The 22,535-nt window shown below is 41.6% G+C and overlaps 1 protein-coding gene across 1 annotated transcript in view; it reads right to left on the bottom strand.

The window, feature by feature from the left end:
• Positions 1-253: 253 nt before the first annotated feature.
• Trxr1 (Thioredoxin reductase 1) overlaps positions 254-22,535 on the bottom strand; it is a 40,263-nt gene continuing 17,981 nt past the window's right edge. Inside the window, exons 2-14 of the mRNA XM_076212609.1 lie at positions 19,871-19,945; positions 19,536-19,741; positions 15,679-15,739; positions 11,376-11,551; positions 7,680-7,877; positions 7,160-7,339; positions 6,646-6,879; positions 5,946-6,062; positions 5,353-5,507; positions 2,691-2,820; positions 2,242-2,472; positions 1,027-1,161; positions 254-805 (exon numbers count right to left, since the gene is read on the bottom strand). Of these exons, the coding sequence (XP_076068724.1) occupies positions 743-805; positions 1,027-1,161; positions 2,242-2,472; positions 2,691-2,820; positions 5,353-5,507; positions 5,946-6,062; positions 6,646-6,879; positions 7,160-7,339; positions 7,680-7,877; positions 11,376-11,551; positions 15,679-15,739; positions 19,536-19,643 (1,788 nt within the window). The 5' untranslated portion in view covers positions 19,644-19,741; positions 19,871-19,945 and the 3' untranslated portion in view covers positions 254-742. The remainder of the gene's footprint in view (positions 806-1,026; positions 1,162-2,241; positions 2,473-2,690; positions 2,821-5,352; positions 5,508-5,945; positions 6,063-6,645; positions 6,880-7,159; positions 7,340-7,679; positions 7,878-11,375; positions 11,552-15,678; positions 15,740-19,535; positions 19,742-19,870; positions 19,946-22,535) is intronic.

The following is a 22,535-nucleotide window of genomic DNA, read 5'->3' as shown; positions in this document are numbered from 1 at the left end:
GGAGATGGGACTGCTCAGACAGACAGTCTAGGGAACGACAACAACAACAAAATCCACAAGGACCTAAGATGAAAGGGGAACACATGGGCAACAGATACAAGGGAGATGGATGGGGACAGGTGCATTCCCAGGTTGTCTACCTCCCTTATAAAGAGGAAGAAGCCTTTGTTATATATCAATGTTAGTTATAAGGAAGAATATCATCTGAATGCTTCTATTCCATATGGGATGCACTATCCAAATTAAAGCGTGATTGTCCAATTTCAATATATTTATTAAATAACCAAAAATAAACAATATACCGTACATTGTAAATACCATCCACATTAAGTTCCTTCCAGCACAATCCTCCCATAGAAGGGTTTCAGATATGCGCTTTCACAACTCCAGCAAAACCCAGTGAAGAAATTGTGTAAAAACTACAACTAGGCATTACTGTTCATGAACCTTTTGTGAACAGTGAATATGCTGCTGTGTTGCTTTGTTGTTGGAGGGTCTTGTACCATCATCAAAAACTTCCCTTACTATTTGTGAGTGAAGTACAATCTAACTGGTGTCTAAATCTCAATGTAATCAAAATCAAATGGGTCCAATTTATATACAGGTTCAGTTTCTCATAACTAATTTCAACAAGTGCAGATAAAATAGTAACAATCTAATAGCATCAACTACAATGACATTCCACATGTCGACTGATGATGATTTAACCCCCAACAAGCATTACAGGCAGCACACTTTAACCTCAGCAGCCCTGAGCAGCTACATCTTTCCCTGAGCTCTTGGTTATTGATAATGTTGTGAAGATCTGGAAAAAAAAGGGATATTAGTGTTTTAACAACTAGAACAAAATTGTAACAAAACCAACTGGGAAGAAGTTGTAAAACAAAGTAACAAACTTGTGTTTCTGTATCACCTGATGCATATTACCATCACAAGCAGGCACCAGTAATTGGTCCCTCATGTATGTAACTACTTAATGTGCAAAAGTTTCCTGCTAATCAAACCATTACTTCTCAATGCACTTACCTCAGCACAAGTTGGGTGAATACCTATGAGGTTGTTAAAATCGCTCTTCGTAGCATTTAATTTGAGACCTATACTGAAACCCTGAGTTACTTCGCCTGCATTGGGCCCAAGGTAGTGGAAACCTACCACACGCTCCTGTAAAAATGTTCAAATATATAAAACAAATACAAAGAAAAGTATCCATATGATATGGTTTAATGTCTAACTCTTCCCATTGGAAGGCTAGGACTGTGCCCCTTACTGAGGGCTTTGTAGCGTGGAATTTAATGAGCCATGCCCTTGGTTCAACTGTGCCGGTGGCAGGATTCAAACCATCCCCTCAAAAGTCAAATACCCACTCCCACCCATGTCACTCCCATCCCCCACCCTTTCCTCCCTCTCAAACATAATCAATAGTTCAATTACAAATGTAAAACAAGAAATTGAAGTGTTGGCCATGGATACATCACCTTACAAAAATATCAGCAAAATTGTGTGTGAAAAACAATTTTGACAAACACATAAAGGCACTGTCCCACTTTTCGGGTGATATCCAGCTGAGGCACACACTGACCCTTTACATATCCCACACCCTGGTATCTTAGCTCCTTGTGGATGATGGGATATCCCAGTACCCTACCCATTGCTCAGGCCAGAGGCAGTGCAGCAAGACAAAACTCAGCAGGGGTCACAGGCCAAAGCTGGCACACTCACCACCAATTCATTACATGGCAACTCGCCCCTTTCCTCTACTAGAAAATACAGAGCAGACAAAAAGAAGAAACCCCTTCAGGCTGCATTTACTCATCCACTCCCTTTCTTTCTCCATTCACATCTATCTTTTCCTCTTACAATGCCTCTTTCATCCTGCCTTCTACTTCATTCTCAGGCTTCACCTTAAACTTACTCCAATGATGAAAATTATAATACCCAATATATTTTAGACCAGAATATGCCATAACAAAGTCTATGTAATGTGAGGGATATAAATTGTTAGAGTACTACAAACTGACCAATTTAGTTCCCAGTTTTGTAGATAAAATGTACGTTGAAAGAGTAAAATGCAAAGCTCCTTCACTTAACCTCTTTGATATGATAACACCTACGCAGGCATCATGAGGTGCAAATGACTATACAAGAATGCCAGCATCTGCGTCTCGTCTAAACTAAAACAATACAACGGGCACTTCAGCATGCCAAAAGCCTTAAACTTAACTAAATTGCAGGATAACTTACATTCTCACTCTTCACACAAATGAGCTTGGCATAGCAGTCATTTTCGGGCCTATGGGCCACAGTCCACTCCAAGGGCCAAAAGTTGGAATGGTAAATTTCAAGGTCATCCTCTCCATACTTCTCTATGGCCTTTTCCTCTGACAAACCACAGCATCCATATTCCAGTGGAGTAAAGACAGTTGTGGGTACATTGATATAGTCCGTAAGTAGGGTCCCAGAAGCATACAAGCGCTATAAAGAAAAATAACTTGTTTATTCCTATTGGAAGGCGTGGCTGAATGGGCTGTATTCACGTGGGTGTGTGCTTGAACTCTGCCACCTCACCCTTATATGGAAGGAAAATACTTTGGTATTTGATTGCACTGTCAGGACTAAAGCCAATTTTTATCCATACACCAATGGGCTTCTTCACCCCTTGTAAAGGTGGAAGCCAACTACAGTCAACTTACTCTGACTAAAAGTCTGCCAGCCTGGATGGCAACTGGAGTCAATTCCAGTCCACCTTCAATGACATCACCTACAGCATAGATGTTGTCCACATTTGTCTGTTCCTCTTCATTGACAATTATCTTCCCACTCCTGCAATAAGATAACATGTTCATTAGCAAAATTTGCAGATTTAAACTAAAATTTTCACATCCTAACAGTGGACAACTATGCCATATGTCTAGTAGACTGGGATGGAATTGAAATTATATCTATGGCACTATTCTAATCCCTATGGGGAAGGGGCAAAATTTTCAAACGTCTCATTCAGGAGGTCAGGGTGGGGGAAGGTATCAGGTCACTACCAAGCTCAGGGCACATCAATAACCAACAAACATTGATTGCTATTTTTTGCATCGCAAGATGTATCCAACACCATGGGGGATGGGGGGGGTGAGGTAGTATGTGTGAGAGAAATTTGACGCAGCCCGAAGGGATTTTTCCCTGTCTTCTCATTTTATGCATGGGGGGACGGAGAGGGGGGTCGCCGATTTAATGAAGCAGCCTTGCTGTGGATGTGCTGTGTCTTGCGACACTGCTTCTGACCCAGGGCAGTGGACAAGGTGCAGGGATGACCCGTCATCCAGGAGGTGCTAAGATAAGAGGGAGGGTGGAGGGGTGTGGAGTGTATTCAGGGATGGGGGTGGGAATGATTTTATGCCTTTTCCTTTTTGGCTACCTCCCTTGTAAGGGTGAAAAAGCCTTGGTATATGTACGATGCACATATACCAAAGGCCTTTTCCCCTTTACAAGGGAGGTAGCCAAAAAACAAAGGAATAAAATCCACCGCTCTCTCTCCCTCTTATCTCGGCTCCTCCTGGAGTTACATGTGCTTACTGCAATTCCCCCCCCCACCTCCCTACAGGGAAATCACTAATATAATTAGATCAGTATTGTAATGAATGGAGAAAAGTGGGAGGTGAGCCAGCTGTTGTTTGCGGACGACACTGCGCTAGTGGCACGATCGGAGGAGGGATTGAGGAAGTTGGTGACAGTTTGGGAGAGTGTGTCATAGAAGAAAGCTGAAGATAAATGTGGGTAAAAGTAAGGTGATGAGATGTACAAGGGGTGAAAGTGGCGGTAGTCTGGAAGTGAGCATTAAGGGAGAGCGACTGGAGGAAGTGGATAGTTTTAGATACTTGGGTGCAAATGTGGCAGGAAAAGGTGGAGTGAAGGTGGAGGTAGAATGTAGTTTGAGAGAAGCAAGTAAATGCCTTGGTGGATTAAAAAGTGTAATGAGGAATAGAAATTTGGGAATGGATGCTAAGAGGAGACTATATGAAGGAGTGATTGTGCCAACAGCACTGTATGGGGCAGAAACATGGAACATAAGAGAGGAAGAGAGAAGGAGTTTGAATGTGTTTGAAATGAAGTGTCTGAGAAGTATGATGGGGGTTACTAGGCTGGATAGAGTGAGAAATGAGGAGGTGAGGAGGAGAACAGGGGTGGAAAGGGGGTTGGGAGATAGGGTTGATGAGAGAGTATTAGGATGGTTTGGAAACATGGAAAGAATGAGTGAAGAAAGACTAGTAAAAGAGGTATGGAAGGCAGATGTAGAGGGAGTGAACATGAGGGGACGTCCTAGGATGAGGTGGATGGATGGGGTGAAGGGGGCTTTGGGGAAGAGGGGAATGTCTGTTGAGGAAGGACGGGAGAAGACAGAAGACGGGTGAATGGAGAATGGTTGTATATGGATGATGTTGTGATGCATGAGGTGGAATGGGTGGGGGGATGGGTGGGTGAGGTAGTATGTGTGAGCAAATTTTGACGCAGCCCTGTCTTCTCCTTTATGCATGGGGGGACAGAGAGGGGAGGTCGCCGATTTAATGAAGCAGCCTTGCTGTGGATACGCTGTGTCTTGCAACACTGCTTCTGACCCAGGGCAGTGGACAAGGTGCAGGGATGACCCATCATCCAGGAGGTGCTAAGATGAGAGGGAGGGTGGAGGGGTGTGGAGTGTTTTCAGGGATGAAATGGGTGGGAATGATTTTATGCCTTTTCCTTTTTGGCTACCTCCCTTGGTATATGCATGTATTGTAATGAATTACATGTGCAAGCCAAAACTCCTCCCCCCCTTACAAGGGAATCAGAGAAAGATAGAACAAAAGAACAAGAACAAAATCAAGAAGAAGAAGAAGAGGAAAACTACATCCCTCATTGTCCCTCCCACCTGTTTCCTACCACACTTTGGCCAGGTGTAATGCAGCATAGTAGGGCCAGATAGACAGTCATGTAACCCCATCCTGCTTTGTCATAACCCGACCCTCATCCACTCAAGAAAAAAGTTGGAAATTCATCCAAATTCAATGTAGTTTTAGGGTGTGTACACATGGGATTATGACTACTTTATTAAATGCTGCTGACAACTTAATCTCTTTTCTCTTGAATTAAAAATAAACAAGGAATAGCACATCTAATCTTAAGTAGGTTCCATATGAAACTGAAGAGCTAGGATCCAGAAATCTGTGGATTATTCAGACAATGTGGCCCAAAAGCTCCATATGCTGGATTGCAAGCAGGAGACCATTATTTTCACTGCACAAATATCTAGATGAAAGCAAAGACTGCAAGAAGTATGTAACCCCCTAAGCTAACTTGTATGATTAAACTAAACAGACTACTTACTTAGCCAGCTCAACTCCAGCATTCTCTAAGCCAAGTTCACCGGTGCATGGGTCCCGTCCAACAGCCATCATGACAGTGTTGTACTCATCAACTATCTCTGTACCATCTTTGGCCTTGGCTGTTACTTTAAACTTGCCTGGAGTTCCTTCCTCCACCTGAAGGGAAGTGTGACAAAACAGGCATGTTAACAAAATTAAAATTCTCCTTAATGCTAGTCAAAATTATCTGTAATTTAAACTTGATTTCCACAATGGCTTTAGCAAGTTTACTTTAGTGTTATAAGTGAATAAATTTCAAAGTGTTTATTAACAAAAATACTGTTTAACTAGTTGTAGCTATAACAAACACCTGATAATGCAACTCAAATGAGTTTTGGAACAAGGGCATTTGGTCTGATCCGCCTCCTATTCCCCTAAACTGGAGGAAAACATTCTCTCACACACTGTATGAGCTTTGAGCATTCATCCAGGAGGGTAATAGCTACTGACCACATGACCCAAGACCATGATGAACACTTGCCACCAAATACAGTATATGATACTCCATAACTTTTTCAAACATTAAAGGAAAAAATATACATATAATCCACTAACCTGCTCAACAGAAGTTGGAACAGTTTCTCTGATGAACTTGACACCATTCTTTTCCATGTATTCACCAATTTTTTCTGACATTTGTCTATCAAACCCTCTCAGTAAAATAGACCGCACCTGAAGAACAAATACAACTAAAGACAATGCTACAGGTTGTTTTATTACTTGCCAGTAAAATCCAGGTAAATCCAAATGAAATAGATCCAAAGGGTAATTTTGGCACACTTTGAAAGAAAATGACAGGGGACAGTCCCCTCTCCTCCATCGTATTTACTGAACAACATATGTGAAGATGGTGACCTTTTCGTATGCATATATGTGTACAATAAGGGTATACTGAATAGTGTATGATAACGAGTTCTGTATGATGACTGCAATTGGGGCAATTGGTGTGGTGTAAGACCAATTGTGTTGTTATTTGAGAGTAGGGTAATGACCCAATCATTAGTACTGTGGTACAAGTTGCGAGGCCAAAGGAGACCAAACACAAAAAACACATGGGACCCCATCAATGTCCACCAACCAAAGCGATATTTCCACATTCATCTGAAGGTGCAGCCCTGATAGACAACTGAGAGAGAGAGAGAGGAGAGAGAGAGAGAGAGAGAGAGAGAGAGAATAACATTTGTCTAAACCTGCTAAATCAGTTGACAGTAAATTTTGCACATACTGACAAAAGTGAATAGAAGTAAATTCTTACCATAACTGTGACATCATATCCTAGACCAGCCAGGAATCCAGCACATTCAAGGGCAATATACGAGGCCCCAATAAAGAGGCTCTTCCCAGGGGCATTGGGAAGAGAGAAAAGGTCATCTGATGTGATACAATGTTCCTTAGCACCAGGAATATCCGAGTATCTAGGTCGTCCTCCTACAGCTATTAGGAACTTATCACTTGTCACAACCTTCTCTCGGCCACGTCTGTCAACAGTCTGTTGATAGAAATATTGATCCTTAAAACCCTGAACACCAAGACAAAAAAAAAAAAAAAAAAAAAAAAAAAAGAAAATCTAGAAAGCCTCTATCACCATAGTAGTAACGACTTAACAAGCCTCGCAAGTACTCTGAACACCAGACAGCATTAATACCCCTTGTACTTATAAAGTAGGTCACTGCTGAATGGTGAAATGAAATTTCCATGAATATCTACAGGTATTTAACAATAGGCTTTATCTCCTTTCTCAGGAAGGCACCCACATGAAGCATGCTTACCTTAATTGTATGTTTATCCACAAATGTAGCGTATGAATTGAGGTAATCCACTTTTTTATCTCTAAGTGCCACACGGTAACCCCAATTCAGGGATCCAATGTGATTCTGAATACTTTCAACCATCTTCCCCCAGTTATGAGTTATCTCTTCAGGCAGTACCCAACCAAATTCCTTTGAGTCCTGTGAAATAAAAGTAACATTCAGTTGCTGGCAAAAGGATTTTACTATGTGACCTCTAAATCAAACATTGAAGCACTGCAAAACTTTATTAAGCCAGCATTGATTAAGTCAGATTTACCAGCAAGTTTACACCCCGCTGGCATCCAGGTTGTCATATCCCGCGCTAGTCACATTTGGTATTACAAGGTCTTGACATTTTTTTTTTGCTTTAAAACCTACTTGCCACCCCTGCTCCCTTTAAAAAGGGGAAGGGGCATCTGCTGTATTTCCCAATAAAATTCCATACAATCCTCTACTTTCATGAATATATTCAATCTAAAACATTATAATGGATCCTCGCCTTATTATCGTGGCCAAGAATTGCCGTTTGGTGCATGAGTTTCTTTGGAATACAGCCAACATTAACACAAGTTCCTCCAAGGCCCCAGCTGGTTCCTTTTGGTGTAGGCTTGATGAAGTCACACACTGCAACTTTAGCTCCTAAGTTGGCTGCCTCCTTGGAAGCTGCCAGCCCACCTGATCCACCGCCAATTACAATCTACAAAAAATTAAGTTGGTTACATTAGGTTTACAAGCATGTTTGTATGTGCATTTCTGTACATACAAGAGGGTTATCAAGAGAATGAATACAATGTACACAAATGTGATTCACCACCATTTTAAATCATGCATTAGACTCAAGAATATCAGCTTAAATCTACTGCTAAGATCTATTTATGGGCAATGCTGTGATATCAAATATACACAGGGAGGGAGAAGGAAGTGGAGTACCTATCAGAGGTTATTGTTAATACACATACATACATATACCAAGGCTTTTTCCCCCTTCCAAGGGAGGTAGCCAAAAAGGGAAAGGCATAAAAACACTCCCACCCATTTCATCCCTAAATACACTCCACACCCCTCCCACCCTTCCTCTCATCTGAGCACCTCCTGGATGACGGGTCATCCCTGCACCCTGCCCACCGCCCTGGGTCAGAAGCAGTGTCGCAAGACACAGCACATCCACAGCGAGGCCGCTTCATTTAATCAGCGACCCCCCCTCTCCGTCCCCCTTTGCATATAAGGCGAGGACGGGGAGAAATCCCTTCGGGCTGCGTCAAAATTTACTCACACATACTACCCCACCCCCCATCCCCCCGCCCATTCCTCCTCATGCAGTCACAACATCATCCATATACAACCATTCTCCACTCACCTCTGTCTTCCGTCCTCTCCCTTCCTTCCTCAACAGACATTCCCCTCTTCCCCAAAGCCCCCTTCACCCCATCCATCCACCTCATCCTAGGACGTCCCCTCATGTTCACTCCCTCCACATCTGCCTTCCATACCTCTTTTACTAGTCTTTCTTCACTCATTCTTTCCATGTGTCCAAACCATCCTAATATTCTTTCATCAACCCTATCTCCCAAATCCTTTTTCACCCCTGTTCTCCTCCTCACCTCCTCATTTCTCACTCTATCTAGCCTAGTAACCCCCACCATACTTCTCAGACACCTCATCTCAAACACATTCAAACTCCTTCTCTCTTCTTCTCTTATGTTCCACGTTTCTGCCCCATACAGTGCTGTTGGCACAATCACTCCTTCATACAGTCTCCTCTTCGCATCCATTCCCAAATGTCTATTCCTCATTACACTCTTTAAACCACCAAGGCATTTACTCGCTTCTCTCAATCTACATTCTACCTCCACCTTCACTCCACCTTTTCCTGCTACACTTGCACCCAAGTATCTAAAACTATCCACTTCCTCCAGTCGCTCTCCCTTAATGTTCACTTCCAGTCTACTGCCACTTTCACCCCTTGTACATCTCATCACCTTACTTTTACCCACATTTATCTTTAGCTTTCTTCTATCACATACTCTCCCAAACTCTGCCACCAGCTTCCTCAATCTCTCCTCTGACCCTGCCACAAGCGCAGTGTCGTCCGCAAACAACAGCTGGCTCACCTCCCACTTTTCTCCATTTTCTTTAACCATCTCCAATCCCTGACTCACTACCCTAGCATTCACCTCTCGCACCACCCCATCCATGTATAAGTTGAACAGCCAGGGCGACATAACGCATCCTTGACGAAGTCCCACCTTTACTTCAAACCACTCACTCTCTCCATTTCTAATCCTAACACATGCTCTACTACTCTCATAAAAACTCTTGACAGCTCCCAAAAGCTTTCCTCCTATCCCATAAATCTGCATAACCTCCCACAGTGCCTTTCTGTCTACCCTATCATAAGCCTTTTCCAGATCCATGAAAGCCCAAAAAACATCCTTCCCCTTTCCTATAGCTTTCTCACATATCTGTCTTACCACAAAGATCTGATCCACACAACCTCTACCCGTCCTAAATCCACACTGTTCCTCACCAATTACTCCCTCTGTTCCTCTCCTAATCCTCTCAATTAAGATCCTCCCATAAGCCTTCCCTACTACACTCAACAGGCTAATCCCTCTGAAATTACTACATTCACACTTGTCCCCTTTTCCCTTGTAAAGAGGAACTATACAGGCACTACTCCAGTCCTCCGGTACTCTACCCTCTCTCCAGCAAACATTAAATAACCTCACCAACCAGTCCACCATCACTGCACCTCCCTTTTTCAGACATTCTGCATGACATCCATCCAGACCAGGTGCCTTACCTGCTCTCATCATCTTTACAGCTGCCTTCACCTCATCCTTCCTTACTTCTCCTCCATTCTCCTCACTCATCACTCTCATTTTCTTCGCATTTCCCACTGCAGCTATCTTTCCTTCCCTATCCTCCTTCACATTCAGCAACTCCCTAAAATATTCTGCCCATCTTCCCCTCACTGCCATCTCTTCCATTATCAACTCTCCATCTGTACCTTTTACCTTTTCTTCCCTACTTGATTCGCCTCCTCTTCCTCTCTTAATTTCTTTCCAAAACATCTTTTTATTACTTTCAAAATTTTCTGTCATACTCCTACCCCATTTCACATCTGCTCTCCTCTTTGCCTCCTTTACCTTTTGCTTTACTTCTCTTTTCTTTTCTTTGTACGTCTCATACGACTCCCCTGTCCTCTTTTGTAACCAATCTGTGAATGCTCGCTTCTTCTCTTCTACAGCCTTCTTTGTTTCCTCATCCCACCATTCACTACCCTTTCTTCTATTTCCCCCTGTCCTTCTTGTTCCACACACCATCCTTGCACACTTTAAGACTCCCTCCTTGAACCATCCCCATTCCTCCTCCACACCCATCTCTGTTCTATCCTTTACTCCCTCCCACTCCTCCTTCAGCTTCTTTTCGTACTCCTTCTCCTTTTCCTTTTCATTCAAGGAGTTCACTCTAAGAACCTCCCTACCTTTTGTCCCTTTCCTCCTTCTCCATCTATCCTCCACTCTCAGCTTACCTTCCACCAAAAAATGATCTGATATTCCCCCACCCTCTCCCCTTAGCACATGTACATCCTTAACTCTTCCTATCATAATCCTATTTACCACTACATAATCCATTAGCGCTCTATCTACCACCCTTCCCTCCACCACCCTCTCCCATGTGTACTTATGCTTGACTTTCTTCCGAAACACTGTATTTGCTATCATCAACTCTCTTTCTAGACAATTCCACCATCAACTCTCCACTACGATTCTTTCCTGGAACTCCACACTTCCCAACCACTCCATCGATTGGACCATTTCCCACCCTAGCATTAAGGTCTCCCAGTACTATTACATTGACATTTCTTCCTAAACCCTCTATGCACTCATTTAAATCTATCCAAAAGGCCTCCCTTTCTTCCATGTTCTTCTCACTGCCCGGCCCATATGCACTTACAAAAACCCACATTGTTAATAATAATGATAATAATAATAAAAAGGGGGGGCTACATTGTGCTTGCAAATATCCAGTACCAAGCACTTTCAAGGTAGTTTTTTGTCTGCCAATGCACTGTAAAGGCAGTCTCTCCCTCTTACACACACATTTATCACATAGGAAAGCAACTTCACAGTGCATGAAAAGGCTTAAGATTTTACAGGCATTTTAAGTAAAAATACAAATTGTAACTTACAAAGTCATAGTCAAATCCATGGCTATGGTCAGCAAGCATGGGGAGCAATTTTCCTTCAGCATGTGCTTTCATGGTGGCATCTGCTCCACCAAGGTGATTCCCTTGAATAAAGACATTAGGGACAGTCTTCTGACCTGTCTTTTCAAGAAGAACATTTTGGATGTCTGCACCTTTCTCTGCAAATCAATATATAAAGATTTTAATGAGAGAAAAGTACTTCTGCTGGTTCAATTTCTGGGTGAGTGTGATAGTTTGTTAATGCTTGCTTGTTTTGTGGTCCAATTGTATGTCGTGTGTTTTGTTTTTCAGATACGTGGGATCCTGGGTTATTGCAAATTTGTGTACAATACTGCAGAGGTTTCTGTGTTGCATATGGTTGGCTATATTTGCATGATGTCAAATGTGGGTGGAATCAAAGGTTCGTGCAAAGAACTGCGTGTATATTTTCAAGTACCATTCTATGTGAAGAGTAAGTTTTTTAATGTCTTATTGTTATCTTAGTGTAGACACATTCCTTTTAATGCAAAGAATACTTAAATCCTATAAACAAGATATACAAATGAAAGAAGACTACTTATGGATATTTGCAAGGCAATTATTATCTAAATGTAAAGATGCTAGTTAAAAACCATTCTGTAGATCATACAGCCATTTACAATACTAAAGCATAAAAGCCAACATACTGTACATACCTTCAGTTACTATGTCTAAACTCTGGGTGATACATGCATTACCCATTGCTTCAGCAATACTGACAAAATGTTCAACTAAAACTGGACATGGTCCTCGAACTTATTCAAACTACTAGTTGTTCACAGAACCATTCAATAGCTTAGGTGCTAACAATCCTCATCCTGCCTAGCATTCTGAAAACCTTTACCAATATACTTCATCAAGAAAATTGGCTTACAATAGATTCATATATAGCATTTCCTATCGTCTAAGCAACAATGGCTTGGATGGTTACAGAATCCTAGTGCTTAAACTACCACTCATCAATATAGATTCTATGTAAGCAGAGTGCACTTCCACTACAACTACCTTACTAATTACACATTACTCGTCTAAAATGTTTAGCCTGTTAGCTGCAACAAAACTTTCAGGTTTGATGGGTAGCTGTGACATACCTTCCATAAGACTGTAATAATTTTGAATTGGGCAAGCCTTATTTGGCTCCCACATTTATGTGATGCTTGGCAGTAAGATAGTCTTCAGCACTTGCCTGCAAGTAGTTATTCCCTCATCACCACCCCCATGCTTCCCTTCTGCCTTCCTAATTCCTGCTCATTTATGGTCAAATAGAACAAAAGCACACTGCCTCTACACATTCAACTCTGCATCAAAACTAAGCCAGGGTAAATATTGTGCCTAGGTCTTTTTTATATACATTAATTTGATGTATTCTTTCAGATCATAGAATTTTTATTTTTCAATTTATTATTATTTTTTGGGGTGCGTGTGTTAAATTGTGCACGATAACAATTTAATTGCAAAAAATTCGTCACAACTAAATAAAGGTGAACATTGGTGGCCTATAACCAATAATGTATTCTTGCAGATCATAAAATAGAGCTTCAGAAAACTGCACAGTGATGATAAATCCCAATGTTACAGTCAACAGGTTAAACACCTATATAATACACATATCAAAGTGTACAATATTAATCCAGTGCATTACTTGAAGCCTTTCTATTCCAGTGTTACATTCACAAAATCTAATCTTTAACTAAAACATGTATGCACTGTCATACCTTTAATAAAAAGAGCTACAATACCAATACACCAAACCACTAATCCTTTGCCAAACCCAGAGTCAAGACCCAAGGTAAACTATCCACTCTACTGAACACGTTCAAAGTGACTAAGGTAAACTCATCAACCTACTTATGGGTCTCAGTGCACTCCTTGCAAGGTCAACCAGCTCAGGTTTAAATTCCCAGCTTTCTCCCTCAATTTCTAAGTAAAAACATTCATGCACACATGTACGTATGTAAGCGCGCGCGCGCACACCTTTCCTAATCCAATCTGTACAATACCTAGATTAACCTAAAGGTACACGACCCTTCACACTTTTTCATAAAACATAATTAATCAACACTTGAAACTACCTATTAGTCTACTTGTTTGAATCTACCATTACACATTCACATAAACACCAATAAATGTTGTGCAACATATCAATAGACATTTTCACTTCATATGCACAATAGCACCACACAGCAAAGGTCTTGAATATAACAATTTCTAAAGAGCACAACACTAAACTAAACACCAATCCTTGGCTAACCCTACTCAGCGTGACAGCACTGACATGGTATGTGGCTAATCAATAGTCATGCAATATTAAGAAATACGAATTCCAATCGATGTGCACTGCATAACAAAAATCATTACTAACCAATACGCACTCCCACATATACAAACCTATGTAAGATCGGGGTTAAAATACAGAAGGTAAAGAAGGGAAGAGACAAGGAAAACTGAAGCATGCATGACGGTGAGACGGGGAACTTCCCGAGACGGCGAAAGCGGGAAGGAGGGGAGGGGAGGGAAGAAGAGGGAAGGAAAGGAATGGTAAGGGGACAGGAGAATATAAGGGGAGGGGGTGAGGGGAAGGTAAAGGGAGGGATAGAGAGGTAAGGGGAGGGGAGGAGGGGGATGGCAAGAGAAGGGAAGATACGAATAACGAATGGGAAAGAAAAGAGGAGAGTAGAAATCTGGTAGAAAGAAGAAATAAATTAGAAGGATGGGAAGAATTGGAGAGGATGGTACTTGAAGGATGTAAGGGAGGATAGACAAGGAGGAATGGTGGAGGGGGCGGAGGAGGAGGAGACGCCAGGAGTTGGGCGATGGAATGTGAGAAAAGGTCTAGGCTGGAGACGAGTGGTATGACGTGTGAATGGAAAGAAGAGCGGGAGAAGAGGGGTATTTATCAAGCGTCGACGATAACCACCGCTTCTATCCTTGATATTAATATGGAGCTGATGACTGAGCCAACAGTCGGTAAAGGAAGTTTCAGATGGGGAAAGGTACAAAAGAGAAAGAGTGACCAGTTACTTTCCAACCATATACGATACATGATACACGACTGTTTAGTAGAAATATCGCGGAGGTGGGGTAATGGAAGGAGGGTTGGAGAGATTAAGGGTGATGAAAGGTGAGGTAAGAGGATGGGGAGGGTGGTGAGAGGATGGGGGGAGGGTGGTGAGAGGAAGGGGGGAGGGTGGCGAGAGGAGGGGGAGGAGGGAAACTGGGGGCAGGGAGAGACAGGGATACGAGAAGAAGGCAGACGGGCGGAAATGGAGGGGGGAAGGGAAAAAACGCAGTTACGGAAATGACGGCGAGGGAAGTGGGTGGGTGGAGAGGGGTGGGAGAAAGGAAATGTCAGCATGAGGGAAGAAAACAGCGCAGGGGAAGGTGGGGAAATGAAAAGGTGGTGTGGAAGGGAAGGGAGAGGGTGGGGCTAATGCAGGAAAAGGAGGGAGGAGAGATGTACGAGAATGGGGAGGGGTAGATGGAAGGAGGGGGAACAAAACGCAGAGGAAGAGAATGAAGAAGGGGGGGGATTGAAGTGAGAAAGGGTAGGGGGAGAAAAGAAGGGAGCTAATGGGAGTTAATAATGAAGGACAGGAAGAGGAGGGAAATTGAGATGAGGGGAGGGAAAATGGAGACATGGTGGGGAGAAAATGTGGGGAAACGAGGGGGAGTGTAATTAAGTATGAAGAAGGGGATTGGAGATTAGAAGTGAGGAGTGTGAAAAAGAGGGGCAGGGGATGGGAGGGGGTGAGGGAGAGGAAGGGGCATTGGAAGAGGAGGGAGAGGAGAAAAGGGGGCGAGAAGACTGGGTGGAGAAAAATATAGGAGGGTAAAGAGAGGATGGGAGGACTGAGGAGAGAAAGGGAAGGGAGAGGGGGGCTGAGGAGAGGAGGGGAGGGTATACTATATCCAGAACAATGAAAGCACCAGACAAAACTGACAGGCAAGATCTGTTAACTATGGGGATGGCATGAGGTCACAGAAAAACAAAAGAAGGGGAGATCTGTTAATTCTGGAGATGACAAGGTCATAAACAAAAGGACACAATGCCTACAGGATTCAAGAAGCAGCTTTCCATGTAAATGAATCCAGTTTTGGAACAAGGTCATGATTAAAAAAATAAACAAATAAACAAAAAATTAAAGTTAAATCAGAGGAAGACAAACACGACTCCATAAGTATAGCTCTTTTCCTGGCATTACACACACAAGCACAAAAACAATAAATGAATGCATAAACGTTGAAAGACTCAAAATGAATCACCCACCATGTAGATCCAACTCCAGCGCTACATACTGTTGGTTCAAAGAATCGAAGAGATGCTTCACCTGCAACAAAATAAAAACATGCATAAAGTCAACTCAAAAGAAGTCATATAATATATAATCACTAGCACACATCTCTAAATTTCAATTCTTTTTCAATGCTTGGGGAAGTAGTAGGTGAATGGGGAACAAAATTGGAACTGGTCAAAACTTAGTGGGAACCATCACCAAAATAAACCATTCCATCATTTTACAAAACTTTTATTGTTAAATTAAAAAATTCTCCTCTGCTTCCCTTACACTGGTCAAACTAAAATCCAGAACAGTGTAATTACTTCCTTAGCAATAACTATTTTTCTCTCTGAATAGAAGTAACAATACTATGTACCAAGTGCCCTCTTGTTTTGAAGTGAATCTGATAATTAGAACTACAAACAGGCCTAATTTGTTTGCTTTTGATTCTTATCCAGAAGACAGCCTCTCCTAACAACTACTATGGCCGGATTGTATCCAGCATATTCAAACCATTCTACATAAATTAATTTAAACACTACAGGTAGTAAATAAAGACATCACCTCAATTTTTGGAGGTCTGTAATCAACACTATTAGAATGTTAATTACCATAACAAAATGCACCTAAAAACAATAACAAAGGGATGGGGGGTACATAAGTAAGCTTGACTGTTTCAGGCCCAGTAAAAATAAGCCTAGTTAAAGTTTTAGCAGACAGGCTCAATGCATGCATGCTCTTCCATAACCAAACCATTGATTGAACTGGTTGGCCATTGCCAAATAATAGTAAATATTTTTGAAACCCATATTCTGGCAAACATTGCCAAGCAAATTGCACTATTGATTGAACTTATCTTAACGAAGTAACAGCGATATCTTAATTTACTGTAAAAACCCATGCCAGTCCCTAATTCATATGCAGGTCTCAATTTCCCAAAATCATGCAACCCACCTACACCTACCTTGCCTCATGTTATGCATACAAATTTCAAGTTACCTAGGTTTTGAGGCAGAATGTACAGAATAGCCCTACTTTTCCAACTGAATAAAGTACAGTACAACGTGAAGAGACTATTGATGGATACCAGGAAGATGGATGGGTGCTACTATAGCGTGAGGTCTACCGCGTGACCGGCGTTCCCCAGGGACGCTCCCCTCACCTGTCCATTAAACATGTGTCCTGTCCAAATACATCAAAAACGTGACCTGACCTAACCTATTTGTGTCATTCTTAGAAGATGTACGAAGTGTGTATCGCTAGAATAAATTTAATTTCTTCCTTTAATATGAATGTAATTAGAAATCCAAATATCTATGCCTCTAAGTCATTCCTAGGATATGTACAAAATGTGTTTCTTTATTTTTTAATTTCTTCCTTTAATATGAATGTAATTAGAAATCCAATTATCTGCCTCTATGTTATTCCTAGGATATGTACAAAATGTGTTTATCGCTAAAATAAATGCATGGAAATGGTAGACACGCTATAGTAGCACCGATGGATGTCTGAAAATCATCCTGGCATCCATCTTCAAAACCCAACCCTACATGCATCTGGAAATGCAGCCCCATGGGGCTGACATACTGTCTTCAGACAAGCCAAGGATCCCTCTGCATCAACCTTGAATCTATTTCCTCCACCTTTCACATATAGGAAGCTGACAACCAGTGACTGCTACCCTCCACTTACCAATAGCCCGAGACAAATACTGAATACACCGTAAATACACCATGGACTCAATCCCACTATTTTATTAAATTAATCCATAATATTTCCCCACCCACATATGGAGTACAGATTGCGCAAGTTTTATACAGTCAACATAAGGATAAGGAAATATTTCTAGCACCATACCCGATGCTGGTAAGACCTCACATGGAGTATGCCGTACAAGCCGGGCCCCCTGTACAAGGAAAAAGACTAACATTTTGGAAAAAAAATTCAAAGAAGAGCTACCAAACTTGTCCCCCAACTAAGATAATTACCTTACAATGAAAGACTGGATGCCTTGGCTTAGGACTTACCACCCTACAGGAAAGAAGAGCACGCGGTGATATGATTGAAGTTTTCAAGATGCTTAATGGATATGAGGATATTGACTGCAGTCAATTCCTTCAAATTGAACAGAGAGAAAGGAACAACAAAGAAGCAACTTTTTTGATGCCAGAGTTGTTAACAAATGGAACAGTCTACCGGACAATGTAGTCAATAGTTCGAGCATTAATATGTTCAAGAATAGATATGACCGGTATACTTTAGAAATAGAGAGAAGAGGCTATCCACAAGAGCTTTAGCTCCCTTCCCTCTTTGATATCACTACGAAAGAAGCAAATCTAAACTGCACCCTGTTAAAGGTCCAATTTACAAAAGGACTTGGATACCACTATGAACCAGTCAGACTATCAAGATACACATGCATATTCCTGATCACTTTTTAATTTTACTATCCCTCCTTAAATCTCACATTTGCCACTGATTGCTGGTATTGCCCAAGCCAAACAGATGTCACATGACAAAGGAACAGACTAACCATAGCCCAATAATCCACTCAGCTCCTACAATCAACTAATGAAGAGACCAGTCCACAAGATGTGCGCCAAGACTTTTTAATGAGCTACCACTAAATGTCAAGACGAGTAGAAACCGTGCCATTTTCAAGAAAAATTTGAAGACACATTTGTTCACCGAGTGTTATGACATGGATGATTTGTGTATTAGAAGTGACTATAGTGTTTGATAACATCAATGGAGGCCCTGCAGAGCACCGATGCTGGTGGAGCGGGGCCTAGAACTCCCAAATAACAAGTAACAAGGAATGCCAGCAGCTTTGAATCAGACGACAGGAACAACCAGATAGGGAAGGAGCATGAGTCATGACGTCACTGGGCAAAACAGACAACTGGTAGATTCAAAGATCAATAAAACCCACATAATTTATAATAATAATACAGCATGACCTCACGTGAAGGATGCAACAAAATTAGTCAAGTGGTGCGTTATTGTCCTAACAAAGGCTTGTTACTGATGACTTCCAGAATTCCATGCTCACATACACATTAAATCTGTATAAATTTAATCAAACGCACTGGTGATGAAAGTCAAATTCCTTGCCCTCTATCACAACATGTCACCATATCTAACATGATCTACATTCACTTTAGATCTGAACTATATAAAATTTCTTTCCATAACAATTCACTTACACTAGTTAATATTTGCTATCATGATAATATTGCAACTTATTTCCCTCACTCAAATTTATATGCAGCAATTGGAACCTTTACTCCATCCCTTCGAGTCTACCATAGGCTTTTAAAGAAAACTAACTATTACAGAACCTATAAGCAAGAGGTTCCGCCCCCTAGACACCCCCTAACATGAGGGCACAGGTTACATCCTCCGTTTACCAGTTACACAAGCCTGATTGCATCACCAATACTGATTTCTAGTCATATTTTAAAGAAATTCTAGCAATAGAACATTCCTGATAAAAATTATTGAAGACTGCATTTGTGATAAATGTACAATTCTACGTTTATAATAAATGCTGGAACATTTGTTTACGAAAAACTTAAAAGCCTACTTCGAATACTTTACTTGGACTGACATGACATACCGTATTTTTACATAAAATTTCATGACCCTAAATTTTATAAGCTTATGCCATTTATAAAATTAGTGCAGCCTAACCAATGTAATGAATCTGACAATAACTGGTCACTGTCATCAAAATTATTCTAAAAATTTTAGTATTAGATAATTAGGCCCTATCGATAAACTTGTCCGAATATAACCACCTGAAACCACTATATCGGAAATGTAATATCTATATTATTTTACTTACCTTCTGACAGAATGGACACCACGACTTGCTAAATATTACTATCTTGTTATTCTTGATATTATTCTCCACAATATGGGCAGGTTCGTCAGCGGCACTTATAGGAGCCATGGTGGTGAAGGAGTGTGACGAAATCCTCACCACCTTAGAAGTGACTGCAGTAGCTTGAGATCTACCTTCCACAATACTCTTCACGTAACTTCGGCAAACTGAAACAGGATAACTCGAATGGTTCAACCGTGTGAATGAGCTGCGTGTGCTCAGTCTTCTGAAAAATACATCACATGCTAACCGACACTCATGGACTGAGCGCCTTAACACTAACGCACTCATCTTACCTCACACTGTCGGAGAATACCACCAGATGTGGCAACACATCGGTCCACTCTGTATGCGTTCCTCGGTAACGCAATCTGAAAAGCGCGGGAAAAATCAAATACTTTATATTATCTTTTTAGAATTTACCTAAACAGTATGACATTTTTTGTATAAAAATCGTGGATAATATAAATTAAATAGTTCAGATATTATTTGTCATACAGATTCATAAAAACTTAGAATATTCGATTCCCTTCGTTGTGCTAACTCTGCATGACTTGTACTTTTATCCTGTTGTGAGAATGGGCTGGAAGTTATGACGTCATGGTTTTACGAGGAAAATATACAAACAGGATTCGTGTTTGGTATTCTTGGCTGAATATAATCACCTGGCATAAGATGGATTAAAATCACTATAGTATAACACAGGCATAAGGATTAATCAAGATGAACTAAACACATTCGTTCTCCAAGTTCTAGGAGATCCATTTTCGGAGCTTTTCCCATTAGATTAAACTCTTTTCATCAACAGAAAGAACCTGATATATAATACTGGAACTAAGCAAATAAACAAATAAAAAATAAATAAGTTAATTAATGAATCCGTTAACAATTAATTAGCAACAACAAAAGAGGCAAAAGATTCAGGGATTTTCAAGGATGTATCGCTAGAAATACAAAGAAAAGTAACAGGAGAGAATGCTGAAAAAAATATGAGTGGCAGTTTATTACATGGAAGAGGACATTATATATATATATATATATATATATATATATATATATATATATATATATATATATATGTATGTATGTATGTGTATGTGCACTGTAGATACGTACATATTGAAAGCCTGAATTGTCTCAGAATGGAATATGCAGCACTGGTGTGGTCACCACACCTAAAACAAAATACAACAAAAACAGAAAGAATACAAATGGCAGCAACAAGATGACCCTGAGCCTAAACAACAACAGAGATGAGGAAAAGAAAAAAAAAACGAGACTTCCCATACTGGAAGAGTAGAGAGGCAACATTACAATAATATTTAGATCAGAGAAAGGTATAGAAAAATGGACGGAATTTATTCACTGATGTAGGATGAAAGATCAACTAGATGACACGATAAAAAGTTGAAGAAAAAATCGTTTATAAGACGTTAGGAATTATAGCTTTCAAAACAGATGCGTAGACTTATGGTACAAACTGGGTGAAAATATAATCCTGGTCAAAAACATTAACGAGTTTAAGGCCAACAAACACAAATCCAACCCTGTGAGGATAGGGAGATGCACAGCTCGGTGAAGCTTTCACGACTGAGCAGCCGTATTCAGGATCCGCTCTGCTCATTCCACATAAGGAAGGGGCTAGCAAAGGTACCACATAGCCTATCCGAAACTAGCAGGGCTATGAAGCCGCCCACAGCATGGTTACGCATAATGTAACATGAATAATAATAATACATACATGTACCAACGGCTTTATCCCCTTTACAAGGGAGATAGCCAAAACCAAAGGCATAAATCCACTCACACCCATTTCATCCCCACATACTCCACTCCCATTCACCACCCCTCCTTCCCTCTCTTCCCAGCTCCTGGATGACGGGTCATCCCTGCATTTCCCCCACTGACCAAGGTCAGAAGCATTGCAAGACGCAGCATTTCCACGGCAAGGTCGCTTTATTTAATCGGCGACACCCCCTCTCCGTTCCCCCTTGCAGAAAAAGAGAAGATGGGGAGAAATCCCTTTGCGCTGTCAAAATATCATTAACACATACTCCCCCACCCCCACCTACTCCCTTCTATGCAACACAGCATTATCCATACACAGCCACCCTCCACTCAACCCCATCTTCCGTCCCCTCCCCTTCCTCCTCAACAGACACTCCCCTCTTTCCCAATGCACCCCCTACCCCATCCATCCACCTCATCCCCGGTCGCTCCCTCATATTCACTCCCCCGCCACCTCTGCTCTCCACATCTTTATCATTCTTTCTTCACTCCCTCCCTCCATGTGTCCAAACCACCCCAGCACTCCCTTATCAACTCATCTCCCAACTCCCCTTCCACCCCCGCTCTCCTCTTCATCTCCTCGTTTCTCACTCCATCCAGCCTAGTAACCCCCACCCACCTCTCAGGCACTTCATCTCAAACACATTCAAACTTCTCCTCTCCTCCTCCCTTAAGTTCCACTTTTTCTGCCATACACAGTGCTGCCGGTACAACCACGCCTTCACATAATCTCTTCGTAGCATCCATTTCCAAATGTCTATTTCTCATTACACTTTTTAATTATTCAAGGCAGGCACCCGTTTCTCTCTACATTCCATCCCCACCTTCACTCCTCCCTTTCCCGCCACATTCGCACTCAAGTATCCAAAGCTATCCACTTCCTCCAGTCTCTCTCCCTTAATACTCACTTCCAACCCGCTGCCATCCCCTCCCCTTGTACATCTCATCACCTTACCCCTACCCCCAATTATCTTCAACTTCCTTCCCTCGCACACCTTCCCAAAATTCGTTACTAACCTCCCCAATCCCTCCACTGATCCCGCCACAAGCGCAACGTCGTCAGCAAAACAACAACCGGCTCATCTCCCATTTTCTCCCTTTTCTTTAACCATCTCCAACCCCATGCCCATTACCTTTGCATTTACCTCCCACACCACCCCATCTATGTACACA

This window comes from Oratosquilla oratoria, chromosome 30, assembly GCF_046742065.1.
Source record: "Oratosquilla oratoria isolate Oo_2021 chromosome 30, ASM4674206v1, whole genome shotgun sequence".
NCBI classification, from domain to species: domain Eukaryota; kingdom Metazoa; phylum Arthropoda; class Malacostraca; order Stomatopoda; family Squillidae; genus Oratosquilla; species Oratosquilla oratoria.
The sequence above is the reverse complement of the archived record's forward strand: the minus strand, read 5'-3'. Positions and strand labels throughout refer to the sequence as shown.